This window comes from Gymnodraco acuticeps, unplaced genomic scaffold, assembly GCF_902827175.1.
Source record: "Gymnodraco acuticeps unplaced genomic scaffold, fGymAcu1.1, whole genome shotgun sequence".
Lineage (NCBI taxonomy): Eukaryota > Metazoa > Chordata > Actinopteri > Perciformes > Bathydraconidae > Gymnodraco > Gymnodraco acuticeps.
Genome location: NW_022989799.1, coordinates 5,092,403 through 5,113,563, shown reverse-complemented (window position 1 = coordinate 5,113,563; position 21,161 = coordinate 5,092,403). Strand labels below are relative to the sequence as shown.

At 45.7% G+C, this 21,161-nt stretch overlaps 2 protein-coding genes across 2 annotated transcripts in view; both read right to left on the bottom strand.

Annotated features, from left to right (window-relative positions):
- The window catches only part of LOC117551254 (SERTA domain-containing protein 2-like), a 65,233-nt gene that overhangs the window by 33,715 nt on the left and 10,357 nt on the right, over window positions 1-21,161 (bottom strand). The window lies entirely within an intron of this gene.
- On the bottom strand, window positions 19,122-20,437 carry LOC117551264. Its single transcript, XM_034224076.1, has 2 exons — window positions 20,320-20,437; window positions 19,122-20,271 (listed from the first exon to the last, which is right to left on the bottom strand). Exons 1-2 carry the CDS (start codon window positions 20,369-20,371, stop codon window positions 19,160-19,162), a joined length of 1,164 nt encoding a protein of 387 aa, XP_034079967.1. The 5' UTR covers window positions 20,372-20,437; the 3' UTR covers window positions 19,122-19,159.

Here is a 21,161-nt window from a genome sequence, read left to right as displayed (position 1 = left end):
GGAGGGTTTAGCTAGCGCCTCACTGCAATCTTTAAAGGTCGTTTTCTCAAAATGAGTTTTTTCTCCTACTCTGAGTTCGAAATTTCAACTTCAGTAGCACGTACATACACCAAACCTTCCAGTTATATTCCTATCAATATTATGAAGGCTTTTACAGAAGGGTTTGTTCATATATAATTCATAGCCTGAATTATACAACATTGTATACCTAAAAACATGGCGAAAATGGATATTTTAGGGCTGTTGACAGTATTTTCTGATTTATGGAGTGATAAAAAGAGATATCCAATATCCCTTCTGTAAAAGCCTTAGATACTAATATGACTACAAAATGAAACAAGAATTTTGTTAAAATATGTGCATATTTAATGAGATAATGGGTAATTTGCATATTTAAACATGCTATTTCAGAAACTTGTAATACAAAAGACAATTGCCTTATTGTAAGTAATTAACTGGAGAAATCTCTAGCTGATACCTTTAAGTTAAAACAATTATCCTATTCACCTGGGGTGTCTCGCCTTAAAACACATGCTCAAAGTAAGCCAGATTTTGCCGATGTGTTTATGTGGATTCAAAAGTCGTAAATAATCTAAATGGAAGAGACCGATCTGATCGGAGCAACTGTGACAAATAATCCAACTGAAACCGGCATGGACAATGACTATGTTTTAAAAATGCGCTTATCCAGCAAAGCCTGGTTTGGACACTTTACAGGCAGAAGAAACATTTCTATCAAAGAAAAAATTATAAATGTTTGTATTTGTATGCCTTTAATAGCTACTAACTTGAATTTGTATTCAAATGAATTAATCAATTATTCGTTATATTGTATTGTAATGAAGAGACAAGGCTTTTAGTGACAATCATGTATTGAGTTACGTAAGTTATGTAAACAAAAATTAAAATAAAAAAAAAGTCTAAATATGATATTTGGCCTCAAATCATCTGAGGCCTGGCGCCCCCCCCTGCGATCTTTGGCACCCCCCCAAGGGGGGCGCGCCCCCCAGGTTGGGAACCACTGCTTTAAAGAGTACATGAAGTCATGGTTAAGCTGCCCGTCCGATATGTGCGGCAAAACAAATAAGCTCCCCCTTTACCAACTACATTATTCAGTAAAATAAATAAGGTATATTTTGTAATGATTGCTAGTACGATTTTGAATGCAGGTCTTTCTTTTTCCACCACTTGGAAAACCCTGATCTGATTAGAGTAGGTTACATTGTAGCAGGACAGGGGAAAAACTAAACGCACTCCTACAGATTCCCTGAGAAAAAGGGGAGTGGCTAATCAAGCCACCCCTGAGAGAAGCTGGAGGATACCAATCAAGGAAATTATTGGCACCTGTGTGCTGTTAAAAGGAGGACAGCTTGTCAACAGAAAGAGAAAGAACCAAGAGGAAGTTGGATCTAGCAAGGAAGAAAGTGGATTCTTATGGACTTCATCAGAGAAATCAGGCTAATTTTGAGAGTTTTGCCACTGAACCCAGGAGCTGTTGGAAAAACATTTAACTTTCCCCTTCTCAGTTAAAACCTGCAATCCAGTGATCTACTCTGGCCTGTCACCCTCAGATCAATTATTCTCACTACACCAATATAATTTCCCCTCCTCTTGCACTCTACACCCACACACCACACTCTGGACTGGAAAAACAGAACTTTACAACTTTACTTTCACACATCCCTATCCCCTGAACTACACTCTTACACTGAGTGACAACGGACAAAAAAGACTTCTCCCCCCCACACTCACTCACTCACAGTCAATCCCCATGATGTAAACAATCGTAGGCTCTCGAAGTCACACAAGTGATTGACTTATTTGTGAGTTAATTTGACTTATTTGTTTGTGTTTTTGTATCTATTGGATTTAAGTTTTTCTGGTAAATGGTCTGTGACATGAGTTGTTTGTTTAATGTACTGATTATTATTTGGGGTTAAAAATACAGACATTTTATGTTGAAAGTGACTTGGTTGAATATTATTTTTTCTTTGTAAACTTCAGTAGCTAGGTCACCGGGCTATCCCTCTGTTTCTGCGTGTTTAAGCATATACTTTTTTGACAGCTGGCTATATTAAATATTCCTCTGTCTGGCGCCCAAATTAAATGTATTTGTTCAGGGATAACACCTACACTACAACATGAACAGTAATCTATTACTTCTTCCCGCCTGCTGCCCTCCTACACCGGAGCAGACTGGCTGAGTCAGCGCCGCTGCTCTATCACGATTCAGCCTGACAAACTTTCCCTCCCTCACCCACCCCCCCACTTTCCTTCATGAATCTCTTCATTCACTCTGAGCTGCGTTCAAAACGTTCCTCACCCCTCTGCTCTCGCTGTCAAATATATATAAACACCCCTCTCCCCACCATCTCCATTTTCTCCCCTTTTTTCGTTCTATCGACCCCCCCCCCCCCCCCCTCTATTTCTCCCTCCCTCCCGCCCTGCCTTCAGGGTAGCAGAAGGGAAGTGAATGGCTTCAGCCCTCCCAGCTGGTCCCATCACCTGGCAACCCAGTGCAAAACAAAAAACACACACACACACACACGCACGCACACACACACACACACACACACACACACACACACACACACACACACACACACACACAACACACACACACACACACACACACACACACACACACACACACACACACACACACACACAGGAAGGTAATGCACACACAGGTTCAATAGCAAAGGAGTGCATGCATGTTCTTAGACACATGCAGACAGATATATGCAGATTAATGCACCCCCCCACACACACACACATCCCCACTTTTGTTCCCTCCAAAACTCACATCCCAAAAAACAGCCAGTCAGCCATCCCGTGCAGACTCCTACCCATCTTCCCTTCCTCCAGTCCCCCACCCATCGTGCCCTTCTCCCCCTCCCCCCTCCCCCCTCCCCATGACCCTCTCCAGACACCCAGTCCTTTGTCCACACTCTGCTTGGCGCAAAAAACATATTTGGGGAAAAAAAACAGATGAACATGTGTTGGTCCAAAAACGAATTGGGCACAAAGCAGAGAGAAAATGCAACGCTATAGTGTTTGTGGTGCTCCCAGGCCCGGTTCTACGGGGGTGCATTGCACCCTCAGTTGAGTTGTTATGCACCCTCATTTGAATTAAAAGTGAAAAGAAAAAAATATTAATAAAAAGTGAAAAATATTACATATCTAATTATAAGAATAATAAGAATATAGTTGAAATAAAATAAGTTGTAATTGTGGTTAAATAACATTGTCTGCTGCATTTATTTGTTCAATTTTAAACGGTAAGTAACGTTATGTCAAGTGTGCGTGACCTGTGCCGTTGCGCGTTCATCATCTGCAAGGTGCTTACACAGCAGTCAGTGATGGACATCAGAAAATGGTTAAAACAACCAGCCCTTATCGCCAGCAGTAACACTGCAGGTAATAACAGTTCAGATCATGGGGACATTACGTTACCCGCGGCCACTGTCGTGGACAGTCCTCCCGCCCGACTCGCCGGCTTTGCCCGCCTCGCCCACGGAAGCGGAGCAGCCACAGCCGTCTTCGTTGCCCCAAACACCACCACCCCTCGCAAGTGCCAGATGATCTCGGCAAAACAGAGCCTGCCCAGGTATATTTAAAAAAGTTCCCAACTCGCCTGTACAGTGGGGTAAGGCACTCATTTTACAGCTCATGGTTTCAAAACAGAGATTGGCTGGAATATTCCAGTAAAAAAGATGCCATCTTCTGCTATGCATGTAGACATTTCGGTCTTGAAAGGGGAGTGATTTGTAAAATATCCATAAAGAAAAAGTAAATCTGTTTACAGTTCTGTTTCATATGGGTGTTGAGATGTATCCATAGATCTCTTCATTTTGCTCTCAAAGTGCACCAGATTGATGCTTTTAACTTCAATATTTAAAAAAAAAAATCTTCCCTGGGGGAGCATGCCCCCGGACCCCCCTAGAGGAGGTGAGGACCCCAGAGGGTGTTAGGTCCACTCCCCACTTATAAAAATAGTACTTTACCACTGCACCCTCTCTAATCTCAGATGCACCCTGAGTCATTTTGTTCTGGAACCGGGCCTGGCTCACACGCAAACACACAAAAAAAGTGGCAAGCGAGCACCAAAACAGACCTCCATTGTTATATCACATTCTGTGTGTGTGTGTGTGTGTGTGTGTGTGTGTGTGTGTGTGTGTGTGTGTGTGTGTGTGTGTGTGTATGTGTGTGTGTGTGTGTGTGTGTGTGTATGTGTGTGTGTGTGTGTGTGTGTGTGTGTGTGTGTGTGTGTGTGTGTGTTATAACATCAGTTTGTGATTGTCAGGCCATTCCAAACTTCTTCACTTGTTGCAGTCAGCTGGGTGGTGATAATAAAATAGTTGTTTGAATTGTATCCCTCTGCTAAAACCACAGAAAGGTCTTTCGAAAATAAAAGTCACATAGTAATCTGTAGGTTCCCATTATCCACTTAAAGAGGATGTATTCTGCTCATTTTCAGGTTCATATTTGTATGTTGTGTCTGTGACATGTCTCCATGCTTTAATGTTCAAAAAGCTCTTTATTTTTCTCATACTGCCTGTGCTGCAGCACCTCTTTTCACCCTCTGTCTGAAACCAGAGCCCAGTCTGTTCTGATTGGTTAGCTGGCTGGCTCTGTTGTGATTGGTTGACCGCTTACAGATGTCCTGCCAATCACATGTGGTGTAAAGTAAGCATTTTGAGATACTTGTACTTTACTTGAGTATTTAGATGTTTTGCTACTTTGTACTTCTACTCCACTACAGTTCAGAGGTAAATTGTGTACTTTTACTCCACTACATTTATTTAATACCTTTAGTTACTTCAAAGATTTGGATTAATGATATGAAATATAATCAAGTGTTAAATCAGACTTTAGTTCCACCTGGAGTAAATTCACAAAGTACCCTGCAGTAGTGTTGCACGGTGTACCGATACTTGAAAGGTACCCTGCCGTTAAGAACGTTACGATTCCTCCGTTTCATTAGTATCGGTACTTTAAGAATTACGGGGAAAAGTACTCCGGTGAGAAAGCGCTGTTTTAATAAGAGCCGTGTGTATTCAGCGCTCTGCTTCAATCCCTGCACTGCAGCCGTGCCTGCAGTCCCGCCCCTCTCAAGCACGCTCTAAGTGCCTCCCCTTTCTCGTGCACGCGCTAGCTGCCAGAGAATGTGAGAAGACGAGAAGCATGGCTGCAAGTGGGAGTGCAACTGCCGCTGCGCCTCGGCTTGTTGACAAAAAAGACGCCAGAAGCGAAATTTGGAAGTATTTGAGCTATATCTCTGACAGTGAGGGCAAGCCTACGGACACCACGAGGCCTGTCTGTAAGAAATATATTAATTGTATTTAATACGAATTCTTGTCATTTATTTGATTTATTGTTCTCATTGTTTAAAAGTGTGTGTTATGGTTCTGGTTCTGGTGTGAAATAAGGCACAATAATTACATTTAAGACTGTTTCCCTTTTTTTTAAGAAAAGTATCGAAAAAGAATCGTAATCGCAATTCTTGACTTGGTATCAGTATCGAAACCAAAATGTTGGTAACGTGACAACACTACCCTGCAGTATACAAAGTCATTCAAACTAGCTGCACCTTTACCAGCTTTGAGAACACTTTAATGATCAATCATTATAAAACATATCATATATATTATTCTGAAATGGACCAATCTGCACAATGACTACTTTTAATTGTGGTACTTTAAGTATATTTTGATGCCAATACTTGTGTACTTATACTTGAGTAACAATTTGATTGCAGTATTTTTACTTGTAACAGAGTATTCCTACACTATTTTACTCAAGTACAAGATCTGAGTACTTCTTCCACCTCTGACAATCACATACAATGTGTTGGAGCGCTAGCCAATAGGAGCACGAGTGTAACATAATGATGTCACTATGTCACGGAAGAAAAGGGAATCCAATGGTGGTGTTTCAGGCAGGAAGGGGGAGTGTGTGGGAGAGAAACTCCCTCTGGAGGGAACACAGGGGTTGCAGTTGAATAGTCCAAAAATCAGAAGAAAAAAATCAGAAGAAAAAAATCATCGTCTATCCCAGGGGTGGCCAACCAGTCAGAGGTTAAGAGCCACATTTTGTCTATGTTACTGCAAAGAGCCACATCAAACACACAGTCACTGATACCGCTTGTTTCAGTTTTCTGGAGACAAGATTTCAACCACGTCACTGATGCATTTTTGTGGCATTGGGATATATCTTTTTTAAATCCTCTGGAGCAGAGAGAGGAGCTTATTGTTATTGATGAATGCATCAGTGTTTCTTAGGGTCAAAAACACTAAACTCACAACTTAAAATGAAAGTGTTTAGTTTATTTAATTAAAGAGCACATGTTCAATGTGAAACGTGACAGTAGATATAGATTATTTGCAATTTGGTGCTATATATATATATATATATATATAAAAAAAAAAAAATAATATATATTTTTTAAACACCTTGAATTTCAGGGGGGGGCGCGGGGCTCCGTTGGCGGGGCGCAGCGCCCCTCCAAGACAATGGTAGGGGAAACACTGGATAGTGTTTAATCAACGATAGGTTTCCCCCCCTCATAGGTGATTGGTTCACTGCATCGCAGGTATTATTGTGATTGGCTCTTGGGCCACATCAAAATTAGACGCGCTGTCATCCTCTCATACTGACACCACACACGTATAGGGAGAGCCGGGACGAAAGTAACACGGGACAAAAGTAACGGAGCGATTTTATCCGAGCCCAAACAACTTTGACCGGCCAAATTACGTCAGAATTATCAGCATTCAGTACTTAACAGACTTACTAACTATCAGGTTTAACTGTCAGGAGTAGCTAGTGTTGTCACGATACCAACATTTTGGTTTCGATACCAAGTCAAGAATTGCGATTCCGATTATTTTTCGATACTTTTCTTAAAAAAAGGGAAACAGTCTTAAATGTAATTATTGTGCTTTATTTCACACCAGAACCATAACCATAACACACACTTTTAAACAATGAGAACAATAAATAAAATAAATGACAAGAATTAATACATGTCTGACAGACAGGACTCGTGGTGTCCGTAGGCTTGCCCTCACTGTCAGAAATATAGCTAAAATACTTCCAAATTTCGCTTCTGGCGTCTTTTTTGTCAACAAGCTGAGGCGCAGCGGCAGTTGCACTCCCAATTGCAGCCATGCTTCTCGCCTTCTCACATGCTCTGGCAGCTAGCGCGTGCACGAGAGAGGGGATGGATTTAGCATGTGCACGAGAGGGGAGGGACTGCAGGCACGGCTGCAGTGCAGGGAGTGGAAGCAGAGCGCTGAATACACACGGCTCTTATTAAAACGGCGCTTTCTCACCGGAGTACTTTTCCCCGTCATTCTTAAAGTACCGATACTAATGAAACGGAGGAATCGTAACGTTTTTAACGGCAGAGTATCGCGGTACCTTTCAAGTATCGGTACACCGTGCGGAGTCAGTGTCTCTCCCCCAAACTCACACACATACAATTCGATATGAACTGAAGAGCCGCATGAAACTAGGCAAAGAGCCGCATGCGGCTCGAGAGCCGCGGGTTGGCCACCCCTGGTATCCCTTGACCTCTCTGTGAAATGTCACGGGGTTAAGGGATAGTGGATAGGAGAATTCAAAAGGATTTAGGAGAAGAGACTGCGGTACTTTTGAGAATCCGACTGCACTTTCACTTTCCGACGTGTTTATGATGCGCCAGCGGACGTCATGAATGTGCGTCTGCTGCTGTGGGGAAACTATGGAAACTACAGTTTTCTATAGCGGACTACAACATGGATGTTTAATAAGAACGAGGGACTACTGTAAACTCATCTAGAGACTCTGCACCGTGCTCTGATGCTGTTGTGTTATGCTTTATGAACGTGGACAACAGAGAAACATATTCTTCATGACCAAAGTTGGAATTGAAATAAAAAAGGAAAGTGAAACTTATGCTCTTCACCCTCTCCCTCTGGTCCACATTAATACAAATGATCCCAATACGTATGATTGTATGAACTATGAAAAGATCTTAAAATCAATACAAATGTATTTATTATAAATGTTAGTCCTTAACATCTATCACTGTGTATATCACCATTCAAACATCTTTTAAAAGTTGAACAAACTCCACAGCTCAGTAAAGACTGTGAGATGTTGACTTTATTTGATCATTTCAGTAAAAACTAACGTTCATATTTCTCTTTTTGATTATAATACTGATGAACGTTCAGAACAAAGCACTTTGGCAACTTACCACATACGTTTTAAAATGCTTAATAAGTACCGTAACTTTCATGATATCATTTCTCGTGAACGGCCGAATGTTGGGTCACGGCAAATGCTGCGGCCGCAAGGCATTGTGTGGCAGCATTTTCTCCTTTCCGCAAAGGAAGGTCCAATGTTGCCTAAAGGAGGTTATAAAGGAAGTTTTAAACCTCCTTTCCTATCATAGAGCAGTGGTCACAAATCTTTTTAAGCCCAAGATCCCCGACTTCGGCCTTGGTGAAAGGAGAGATCTACCTATTGCAGAATTGAGTGTAAAAAACGGCCCAGACAGTACTTCCAATTTGAGGCCTTTTATGTAGGCTAATTGCATCTGAATTACATCAAATCATTTAGTTTCAATTTCCAATCTGATTCAACCAAGAACACAACATAACTAACAAGTCAAAAAGGAGAAATATATATATATTGACATCATACCTATCATTTTAAGTTTAATTCATTCCTTCATTACAATCCTAAATATAAATGTATGTAGCTTATTTCCCATTTGTTTGAGTGAATGAGTACATTATTTTGTTGATAGAAACAACAACGACAGAAATAACATCTTGCAGTGAGAAGATAACATAAAGTGCCATTTTAACTGTGAGGCTTATCCACTGAAGCTTCATGCAAGTGCAACATTTAACATTAACATTAAAACGAGTTATTTTCAACACAATTCTTACAAATTTAAAATTCTAGCATTCTTTATCCGTGAATAGACCATTGGTGCGTTCACACCGGACGGGATGCGATGTTTGGGGACGGCGCGATTACATGTAAAGTCAATGCAAAGACGCAGACAGACGCGGTTGATGCGAATGACGCATTCGCGCGGTAGCCAATCAGCGGTGAGGATCTCAGCCTGCCGTCACTGACGTTGAATCAGACAACCAAAACATCAGCCGTTAGCTGTTAGCACACAGAACTCACAGCTCCTCATATCTGTTCAGAAACTGGACAAAAGTTAAACATCAACAAAACACAGACTGTCTGTCATGGCGAATACAGTCGCTGTCGTATCTGTGTCTGTAACATGTTGTGAGTCCGGACGAAGCAGCTACAACGTTAGTTTAGCCTGATTGATCCGATCTCCATTCAGAAAACACGCATTTTTCTTCGCCTGCCGTCTTGTCTGCACACTTGTCAAAGCATTAATTCATGGTTTTTACTAACCAGTATCAGTATGTAGTTATTCCGGCATCATTTTGAAACGTGTATTACAATTAAATCACGGTAAAATATGTTCATTTCGTTGTAGTTGGTATCTACCATAAGTGCAGTGAGTTAAAAAATATGCAGCATCACTTGAAGTCAGTCTATTATTTTCGGGAGCGACAAGGAATGTCCGAAAGAAACGTCAATCAAGTGGCACCTGCTAACGGGGTGGTGGATGATAGGAATATATCTAAAAACTCAGTGGTTGATCACGATCGACTGGTGGGTGACCACTGATCTAGAGAATTTGAACGGCTCTTATCATGGCGGCCACTGAGGTACTTCCGGGTCATTTTACTCCGTTAGGAAGGTTCCTAAGATAAACTGACAATTCGACTGCAGCCCGGGACTTTAGCCATTGCAGACCATTTACATGCAAGACAGCAGCAGTAGGCATAAAAACATACAAGTAGCATAAATATATTTCTGGGACGCTCACATGTGAATCTGCACATCCTGTACAAAGCATTACAAAATCAATACATGCTACACACCACAGCTAGAAAGTTCTATCATACATGGATGTCAATACACATTGGTATATTCTCATTGATTCTACTCTTTGTTGCATTTATATGTGTTTGTTCCATTTGTAGCTGTTGTATTCAAGGCATGACAAACCTAGGAACCTACAGCAGCTGTAAGAAAAGGAATCAAATGGAGGAGCTATTTGGCCAAAACATAACAATGTGTCTTTATAAAAGCAGTCAGAGCAGGGCTGGAGGGGAAAAAAACAGATGGGGTGACAACATATTTAGTTTCTCCATCAGCACAGTAATTGTGAGCCAAACCAAACCTATAAGAAAAACACCGTACTCCGAGAAAGTTCAGCCCAAACGGCTCAAACAAACAAATAGAGCGAAAGTTAAATGGAGTGAGACTTTCTGGGAACAACACAATGTGGAAAACCTGAGAATGGGAACTACTTCCAGCGGGATTTAGATATGTAAAAACAAAAAGGATGGAACATCGTGGGAAAATTGTCTAAACTGAGGCTAGTCCAGACTCATTTGGTATGTTGCTTGTCCAAAATGGTTTAGTTTAGTGTCATTCAAAGCTAAACCAATGTTGTCCAGTGTAATTAGGCACACTCAATTATTCAAGTATTCTCGTGCCAGTTTTGTGTCCGGTCACAGGTTGTTCTAACAACAAAAAACGGTGGAAGATCCAACGAAAGTTCGATAAAGTTATTACAACAATATATGTTGTGATGTTTTTGGTGTCCTCCACATTAATTAAGAAAAAATCTGTAAAACAACGCAAATCCAAATTTCTAAAAAGGACGTATAATCCTAATTTTCGGGTTCATGTTTGTATTTAGTGCCTCTACTGTGACATGTCTCCATGCTTTAAGGTTCAAAAAGCTCTTTTCACCCTCTGTCTGAAACCAGAGACCAGTCTGCTCTGATTGGTTAGCTAGATAGATGTCCCGCCCCTTAGCCTATCATGTACAATGTGTTGGAGCGCTAGCCAATATAAGCCAGTACGTAGTGATGTCATTATGTTGCAGAAGTAAACAAAGGAGTCCAATGTAGGCGGTTTGGCAGGAAAAAGACTATAGGAAATGGAGAACCCCAAAAAGCATGATAGGGACCCGTTAACTGTCAGAATTGTAAAAAAATAGACTCAAATCAATCATAAAAATTATAGAATAAATGTTTTTGGGACCCCTAGGCTGGGTGCCACTACAACGCACAGGCTCTAAAATTACCCTCATGTAACATAAAGCAGATTGTAACCACTTCCTCACAGATCTGCCTTTCAGTACATTTCAACTTTTTCAACTGGGTTCAACATGTGTTCCCTGTGCATGCATGAGCAGCTGTGTGTGACATGGTGTGTGTGTATTTGTCACTCCAAGCACACAACCTTCTTCCACACTAAGCCCAAATGACGGTGCTACACACATCTTCATTGAGGGAGACACCCAAACAGTCATCTCCACAAATGCTACTCTGTGCTATTGACACATATCAGCCACTTGAATGGCTGCCAAGCTGACACAGCCCTGTATAACAAAGTATACATTTATTAATCTATAAATCACACAGCGGCTGCAAGCCAAATATCCCGATATCAGCGCCGGGTTGTTAGCACTCCCTTGCCTTTTGGCTGGATGTTTTCAGTGGTGGCACTATGTTCCCTAATGTTATCGACAGCACACTGTACCGTATATAATGCTGTACAGTCTACTGGGAGCACAGACCTTCATGCATATGTACGTGGATATAGTACACACTTTCACACATGTTCACCAGTTTACATTTTTAGTGTCTGCTGTTTAAGCAAGCAATTCATTTTTTAAATCGTAGTAAACATTATTATTTCATAGAACATTTCTCTGCAGAAAGGCACCGAATATGTAATAATTATTAAGACATTGAGCACAGTGTAGTCGGACGCAACCTTAACTACACTTCAAAACAATTAAATTAACTAAAAACGTATGACATACATTGGCTTGGGTACCAAAGGGCTGCCGGTTCAAGTCCCGATCGTCTAGAATGTGGACTGGAAGCTGGAGAGGTGCCAGTTTGCCTCCTGGGCACTGCCGGTGTGTGTGTGCATTAATGTACTTGCTGGCCTATGTGTATGGTGTAATGTAAATAACACCATAGTGAACATTGAATTTACCCTCAGGGATTAATAAAATAGGTCTCACTTTGTGTTACTGATAATTAGCCAAAGTTAGCATACAAACATTCATAGCTAAGATGATGATGAGCACGGTACATATATTCAGATATCATTATGACAGCTTGGTGGTTTAAATTTGATGACTCCATGAAGCTTTTCGTACACTGATTTTGATTACCATAACTTTTTCTTTCTTTTGCTCAAAATCCTTTGAATAAGTAGGTATTGCATTCAATACATGTGATCAAATACAAATCATCTTGACTCTAGAAAAAAATATAGAAGTTGACTCTTTCCAAGTGTTGGTCAAACTCAAACTTTTTGTTAAAGTTATGCTTTAAATCAATTAAGGGCATTCTAAATACTTCCTTAGCTGGGCCCAGTGCTCAAAGTAAACCCAGGCTTCTCTTTTTCTTGAACAGTTTCACTTCAACACCCTCGCATATACTAAATATACTCTTTGTATGTAACATTTCAATATATTGTGCAGCGCACTTAATGCAGAAGAAACGTGCTGCTAATGATGCAGCATAGTGATTTGTTCTGGTTATACATGCAGCATGATGTTAAAAACTGAGCAGCATATTCTTACAGTCAAATGCACACTCACAGAGGAGAGGAAGAGTGTGTGGGCGGGGGTATTCCAACAGAGTGATGATGTAACATGGACTACTACACAGGTGGAGCAATGAGTCACTCTGCAGAGGGAGGTCACATGATATTGTCCCAACAACTCAACATCTGTGTGAGCTTGGCTTCATGTATAGACAAAGTGCTCAGAGGACGTCATTTTCTCAACACGGTCTGCAAAGAGTCCAGCTTAACAATGGATTTAGACTGTAATAATAGGAAATAATGGTAACCCTTTCGTTATATCTATCTATCCTTCTGTCAATCCATCCATCCATTCATCTTATATATCCATCTATCTCTCCATCCGTCCCCCATTTTATAGATCCATCCATATGTTCATTTATCCATCCATCCCTCTATATTATCTATCTATCCACCCATCTGTCCAATAATCCACCCCTTATTTTATCAATCCATCCATCTGTTCATTCATCCATCAATACACCTTATAAATCCATCCATCCATTTATCCATCAATCCCTCTATCTTATCCATTTTATCAATCCATTGATGTGTCCCTTCATCCATCCGTCCATCCATCCTCTCTGATTCCAGGATTATCTATTAAAGTCACCTACTGCATCATGCTATTTTTAGGCAAGAGCATAGGTCTCAGATATATAAAAAACATGTCTATGAAGTGTCACAGATCACCCATTCTAGCCATGCCTCATATCCCTCTATTTCACTTCCTGTTCCAAAAGTTCTGATTCTTGGTATAAACAGGTCTCTCTTGAGAATGAGACCCTGTGTCTCAATGAGATTTTCACCTGTATAAATAAAAAAAAATAAAAGCTTTTTTTTATTTTTTAAACTGACAAAAAAATAAAATAGGAGGGTGCGGAGTTTATGCCGGCTCATGCGGGACCTGGCAGATACTGTCTAAAATGCTGAGGTAATGAAACGCAAGGATTATTAGATTAAGGATTATTTCTGAAACAGTATGGAGCTCAAAGGCTTTCTCTTTTGCCGGTTATACCACAAGGTGAGTTCCTTTTTACTTCCTGCTTCTTCACACACATGCTCTCTGCAGTACAGGTTAGCTCTGAGTGTTAGCAATGCTAATGTAAACACTGACCATATTACATCCAAAACAGTCGGGCATTGTTTCTGATAGCAACGTTTCTGATAGTGCTGTGGGTTCCGCCGCCGATATGACGTCATATCGGCCGCAAATCTGGATCAGCTCCGTTGTATCCCCGTTTTTAGAGATTTGAGTACAGAGGAAAAGAGAGAGGGTTTTATTTTCTGACGCTGCGTGAGTTCCCTGACACACCGGGGACACACATTTATGTATAAAAGACATCAAAGGTCCCCTTTAATACTTTTCTCTTTAAGAGGCCTGCTTTTCTGACATCTGATCCATCTGTTCATATGTTCTTCACTGTGTGTGTGTACTGCATGTTCACTATATGAACCTCAACTCTAGACCTCTCCTGTCTACTCGGGATCTCTGAATGCAGAACAACACTACCACAGTCATAAAGTAGCCTACTAAAGTCATTATGATGCATATAATAAGCATACTTTAAGTACAGCGGAAAATAACATGCACAATATTGTAAGGAATCATGATTAATATTAGGAAATATATCAACATTAGTGGATGAAAATGTCTTCTGTTCCACTCTTGTTTTAGTGCATGACAGTTGATTGTTTAAAGGGGACCTATCATGCAAAATGCACTTTGTGATGTCTTTTATACATACATATATGTCCCCGGTGCGTTGGGGAACTCACGCAGCGTCAGAAAATAAAACCCTCTCTATTTTCCTCCGTACCCAAATCTTTTAAAAACGGGTGCACAACGAGCAGATACAGATTTCATCCGAACTGACATCAAATCGGCAGTGGACCTACAGAAAGTTGCTATCAGAAACAATGCCTGACGTGTTTTGGGCGTCTTTGTTTACATTAGCAAGCCTCGCTAACACTCAGAGCTAACCTGTACTGAAGAGCACATGTGTTTAAAAAGCAGGAAATAACAAAATAACTCACCTTGTGATAAACCTGCAAGAGAAAAATTATTTGAGCTTGTTGTGGCGACCCCGCACTCACACAACAGGAAATAATGAAACAGTGAGGAATCAATAAAACACAAACACAGACATAGCTGATCAGTAATTATTATTTAGTTGTTGCAACAAACAAACAATAATGCGGAGTACATCACCTGCTGCCACAGCAGCCAATCGCGGAAATGCCCCCCGTTAGTAGCAACAATCATACAGCATATTGTAACGTTCCCCAAGATGAGTCGGAGACAGGCTTGTAGTTATTAGGCTTTAATAACTAGTAGTTGAAGACAGATGATAACAGGTCAAGTATACTTCGTGGGTTCTACCGCACACTAACTTATTTCCTAAACCAACCACAAGATATAGCACTGTCCACGTCACAACTCCCCGCCCTCCCCCGTCCGCTCCACCAACCACAGGCCCGCACCTCAGCCACCACCACGGTGCAGCTCTATGATTGGCAGAGAGACGGGGGATGCCTAAGTGACACCCTGAGTAGCCTATCAGGATCGCTACACTACCCCCCCACTACAAAGTTCCTCGCCCACGAGGAACATATAAAACACAGTACAAAACACTCCCCCCCACCCTCTCCAGCTCACTGCAGGGACTACCCCACTGGCTGTCCCCAACCAAACCAGTAGCCTTTGAAAACACAGAAAACCCACCACAATCCCAGCCCTCTATAGTGTCTACCCCCCCACTACAAAATTCCTCGCCTACGAGGAACAACTAAACACAGCCCCACACTACACCTACACACTGAACTTTGACTAGGAAGAGCTGGGTGGACTACCATCCCTTCCAGTGAGACCAGGGCGCATTCTTGCCCTCTACAGGAACTGGGGGGTCTCACTATAACCTTACTACCACACAAAGTCTCTGAAACGACCCGGGGGTCGTGTCTGCCTTCTCGGCAGGGGGGCTGGGGTTGCCGGATCTGGCCCAGGCGCCGAAAGACTGGGGGGACTCTCAGTCCTTGATGGGGGACTGCTGCTCTGTCCGCCGGGGGGTCTGCGGAGGGATGTCGATGGGACGTCTGTGTGTCCCGAGGTTCCTTCGGTCTGTGGGGAAGCGACGCCTCTGTACGGAGCCAGCCTGTCTCTGTGGAGCACCACTTTTCTCCCCTTTGGTGGCAGCTGCACCCTGTAGACCACTTCCCCCACCCTCTCCAGTACTCTGCAAGGACCCACCCACTGACTGTCCAACTTTGGGCACCGGCCTTTCGTTCGTTGTGGGCTGTAGACCCAAACCAGTTCCTCGGCCCGGAAATGCTGCCCTCTGGTCCTGATGTCGTAGTTCCGCTTCTGTCTCACCGCAGCACTTTTCTGCTGCTCGCGGGCAAAGGCATGAGCGGACTCAAGCCGGTCCTGCAGCCTCCTTGCGTACTCAGGACCAGGAGGCGTGTCCAGGGAATCTGGTGGCCGACCAAACGCCAACACCGCAGGGGTTCGAAGCTCTCTCCCCAGCATGAGGAGGGCCGGCGAACAGGCTGATGACTCCTGGACTGCAGACCGACATGCCATGAGCACCAGGGGCAGATGCTCGTCCCAGTCGCGCTGATGCCGCGACGTGAGGATGGCCAGCTGCTGTCCCATGGTGCGATGAAATCTCTCTACTAGTCCGTCGCTCTGTGGTCGCAGGGGGGAGGTGCGTGTTTTGTGAATGCCCAGTTGAGAGCACATGGAGGCGAACACCCGGGACTCGAAATTCCTCCCCTGGTCACTGTGCAGGGTCTCCGGTACTCCAAACCGGCTGAACATGCCGGACACCAAGGCATCCGCGACTGTCTCTGCTTCTTGGTCAGGGAGCGCATACGCCTCTGTCCACTTTGTGAAGTAGTCTATGGCTGTGAGAACGTAGCGGTTACCCCTGTTTGACAAGGGTAGCGGCCCCACCACATCAACCGCTACTCTCTCCATCGGGTCCCCGACGGGAGATTGTTGCAGCAGAGGATGGGAACGCCCCGAGGGGCCCTTCCGTGCCGTACACGGATCACAGCGGCGACAGAAGTCTTCGACATCCCTCCTGCACTGTCCCCAGTAGCAGCCCTGACGAAGGCTGCGGAGGGTCTTAGTGACTCCAAAGTGACCAGAGCCTGCCGTGCCATGCATGGCCTTGAGTACGACCTCTTGCAGGACCCTAGGAACCACCACTTGCCACCTCTTCTCCCCGTTGCTGGCTCCTTCCACGCCCGCTGCAATACGCCCTGACACAGACGTAGAGACTCAAACTGAGACCACAGCCCCTTTGTTGCTTTGGAGAGCGCTGCCACTTCCTCCCACGGTGGCCGCTAGTGTGACTCAACCCACTGCAGTAAAGGCTGAAGAACGGCATCCAGCTCTTGCTGTTGCTTCCACTCTGACGCATCCAGTGTCTGGAGCTCCCTGCAGATAGCCTCTTCCACTTGCTGCGCTGCCGCACAGACGATGTCCTCCTCCAGCAGCTCCTTTTCCCGAGTCTCTCTCTTCTCGCAGTAGTGGCATCCGCCGCCGGCACACGGCCGCCGGGAGAGGGCGTCTGCATTGGTGTGGCGCACCCCAGCCCGGTTCTCCACCCTGAAGTCGAACGATTGGAGCTCTTCTAGCCACCTGGCGACCTGCCCTTCTGGCTCTTTGAACGTCATGAGCCACTGTAATGCAGAGTGATCCGTCCTCACCGTGAACGCTTGCCCGCACAGGTAGTACTTAAAATGCTTGATGGACAGCACCACTGCCAAAAGTTCTCTGCGGGTAACGCAGTATCGTCGCTCCGCTTTGTTGAACGCCCGGCTGAAGTATGCCACCACCCGCTCCCCCTCTGGTGTAGTCTGGGATAGCACTCCGCCTACCCCAACGCCGCTAGCGTCGGTGTCCAGGGTGAACGGCAGCCGGGGGTTGGCTGGGACGAGGACCGGGGCTTCGCTCAGGGCACGCCGAAGGCCGTCAAACGCTGCTTGACATTGTTCAGACCACAGGAACTCCCTGTCCTTCTGCAGCAGCTGGAACAGGGGTGCGGCAATGCAGGCAAAACCCCGTACAAACTTCCTGTAGTACGAGGCCAGGCCCAGGAAACTCTTCAGCTGTTTCTGGTTGCGAGGATTTGGCCAGCCTGTGACCGCCTGCACTTTCTCGTGCAGGGTGCCGATGCCCTCCCCCCCACACTTTGTGGCCCAGGAAGGTGACCTCTCTCTGTAGGAAATGGCACTTATCTGGATGTAGCTTCAACCCAGCGGCTCTGATCCTCTCCAGCACCACTTTTAGCGATCCTAGGGCCGCCTCAAACGAGCTGCCATGCACCAGGATGTCGTCCAGGTAAACCAAACACTGTTGGCGGGGAATCCAAGACAGCACCCTGTCCATCAACCGCACGAAGGTGGCCGGGGCATTACACAGCCCAAAACTGAGGACCTTGAACTGCCATAGTCCTCGGCCGGTGCAGAAAGCCGTTTTTGGTCTGGCCTCTGGGGCAAGAGGGACTTGGTAATACCCGCTGCGGAGGTCCAAGGAAGAGAACCACGACGACCCTGCGACCAGGTCCAGGGACTCATCGATGCGGGGAAGGGGGTATGAATCCTTCTTGGTGACCCCGTTCACCGGTCTGTAGTCTGAGCACAGCCGCCAGCCCCCTGTCTTCTTTGGGACCATGACTACCGGTGCTGCCCACGGGCTGTCTGAGGGCTCGATGATGTCTGCCTGCAGCATGCTCTGCACTGCCTCGTCGCAAGCCTGCTGACGAGCCAGGGGAAGTCGCCGCGGGCGACACCTGATGGGCCGCGAGTCCCCCGTATCGATCTCGTGTTCCACCAGATGCGTTCGGCCCACCTCCTCCTCCTTCATGGCGAAACTGCTCTGGAACTCTAGCAGGAGCTGCCCCAATTGCTCCTGCTGCTCGGGATCCAGGCCGCCACAGTTCTTCCGCCACACCTCCAATACTGCAGACCGAGCCTCTTCTACCTCCGTCTGGGGTACTTGGGGGGGGGGCTGTGCTCGGGTGGCGCAGCCCGGGGGTGACAGGTGGGGAATTGTCCTGAGTGGGCGTCACCGTGGGTACAGGAAGGGAGGGAGGGTTTGCTTCCGTGTCTAGGGTACTCACGGTGGGTGTCGGGGGTCTCCCCGCAGGCTCAGCAGGGTTGTGGACACGGGTCATAGTAATTACAGGCCCCCCCCCAAAACTCACTGTGCCGGCTTGAAGATCCAGGAGGCAGCCCGTCGCCTTCAGAAAGTCCAAACCCAGAATGCACGGGTCCTGTACATCCGCTATCCACACGGGGTGCCGCACTTCCACTCCCCCCACCGACACAGACACCACTCCTCTTCCTTTCATAGCCGCCAACTCTCCGGTGACTGTGCGCAGACGCACCGCTGTCGGCTCGAACATAGTCCCACTGGGCAACACCTCTGCTCTCACCAGGGTTACTGTAGAGCTTGTGTCCACCAGTGCATCGCAGGGCACCCCCTCCACCTCGACAGGAACATAGCAGGAGTCCCCACCAGCACGGCCCACCGCGACGACAGGCTCCACTCCGGTGTTGTCATCTTTTTCAGGAGGGCGTAGAGTCTGGCTCCCCCTGCGGATGTCTGAGTCGGTGGCAATAAAGCTGTGGTTTGTTTGGGGAGTCTTCGGGCTTGGTTCCACATATCCTCCTCTATGCGGGCCCCCCGTCGTTTCCCTGGTGTTCGCCGAGCCTTGGTGCAGTCTCTGGCAAAATGTCCTGGCTGACCACACTCCCAGCAGACTCTGGTGTCTGGTCTGTGTGTTGGCTGCAGAGAAACAGCCCTTATCATCTCTGTCAGCTCCGTAACCCATGCAGGCTTCTCCTCCTCCCTGCAGCTCCTCACCGCCGGCGCCGCCGGCACTCCGCCGCTCCTAGCAGCTCCACTCCACACGTTCTCCCTCTCCACAGCCATCTCCAAGGCCGCCTGTAAGGACTGTGGATGCTGCAGCTGTACCTCGACCCTCAAGTCTGCAGGCCGGAGGGCCCTGATGAACTGATCATGTGCCAGCTCACTCTGTACTCCGGGTGGCATGTGTGCATACGCCCGCCGCGTCAGGCTCTCCACGTTGTTAGCCAGTGCACGCAGCGTCTCTCCAAACTCTCTACAGCGGTTACTCAACTCGTTCCGGAGCAGCTCTGGCGGGAAACACTGTCCAAACCGCCTCTTCAAAGCCCCTGCTAACGCTTCATAGTTGAGCCGGTCCACAGGGCTAAGTAGTAGCAGACATGAAAGAGCCTCTTCTGTGAGGCACAAAGCTAGCTGTAGTGCTTTAGTCTCTACTGACCACCCCCCGGCATGAGCAAGCAGTTCAAATTGGGCATGGAAAGCCTCCCAGTCTGCCTTACCCGAGAATTTGGGTGTTTTCACTGACCCGGCGGCGGCTGCTGCGGGTTGATGGGCGCCGCCATTGTTGTTTACCTCCAGCTTGGAAATGGCGCGAACTGCCGCAGAAGACGGAGACATTCCCGCGTCTCTAGCCATCCTCACCGCCGACTCTCTCAGGCGCTCTCTCACCTCCCGTGCACTCATGAACTCCTCTCTCATGTCCTTCGACCACCCGCATGCTCCATCTTCCTCTTCATCACTACTGTGTTCCTGCTTCACTCCCATCTTGCTGAACTTATCCATCCCCGCTAGCTTACCGGCTAGCTCCGTGACGCAGTTACGACTCTCGTCCGGATAGACGTCCCTTGTTCGAAAAGTTCACTTCTGACACCAATGTAACGTTCCCCAAGATGAGTCGGAGACAGGCTTGTAGTTATTAGGCTTTAATAACTAGTAGTTGAAGACAGATGATAACAGGTCAAGTATACTTCGTGGGTTCTACCGCACACTAACTTATTTCCCAAACCAACCACAAGATATAGCACTGTCCACGTCACAACTCCCCGCCCTCCCCCGTCCGCTCCACCAACCACAGGCCCGCACCTCAGCCACCACCACGGTGCAACTCTATGATTGGCAGAGAGACGGGGGATGACTAAGTGACACCCTGAGTAGCCTATCAGGATCGCTACACTATATAGCCACTGCAATGAACACACACACATTTTCCCTAAACATGTTTAACGCACACACATTTTATCATGCAGCCTACCACATAAATGTCACATGTTTTTCTCTCTGAAAGCTATACTTGTATATGTTTAAACGTCATAATCTCATGACATCTTTAGGATTAGTTAACTAACAAAGGTTAACTGTTTTTATAACCTGAGGCCTTCTCTGAACTTCCTCTAACCTCTGTGTCGGCTCACTTAAAATGAATACATCTATTGATAATTCAGAACGACCATTGTCTCTCTAACTGTGTGACCCAACCATAGACTGTATATATAAATGGACGTAGTGTCCGTGACGTCACCCATAAGATTCTGCAGAGTTGCCGTGAAGCCCTAGGCGGAGTCGGCCACTAACG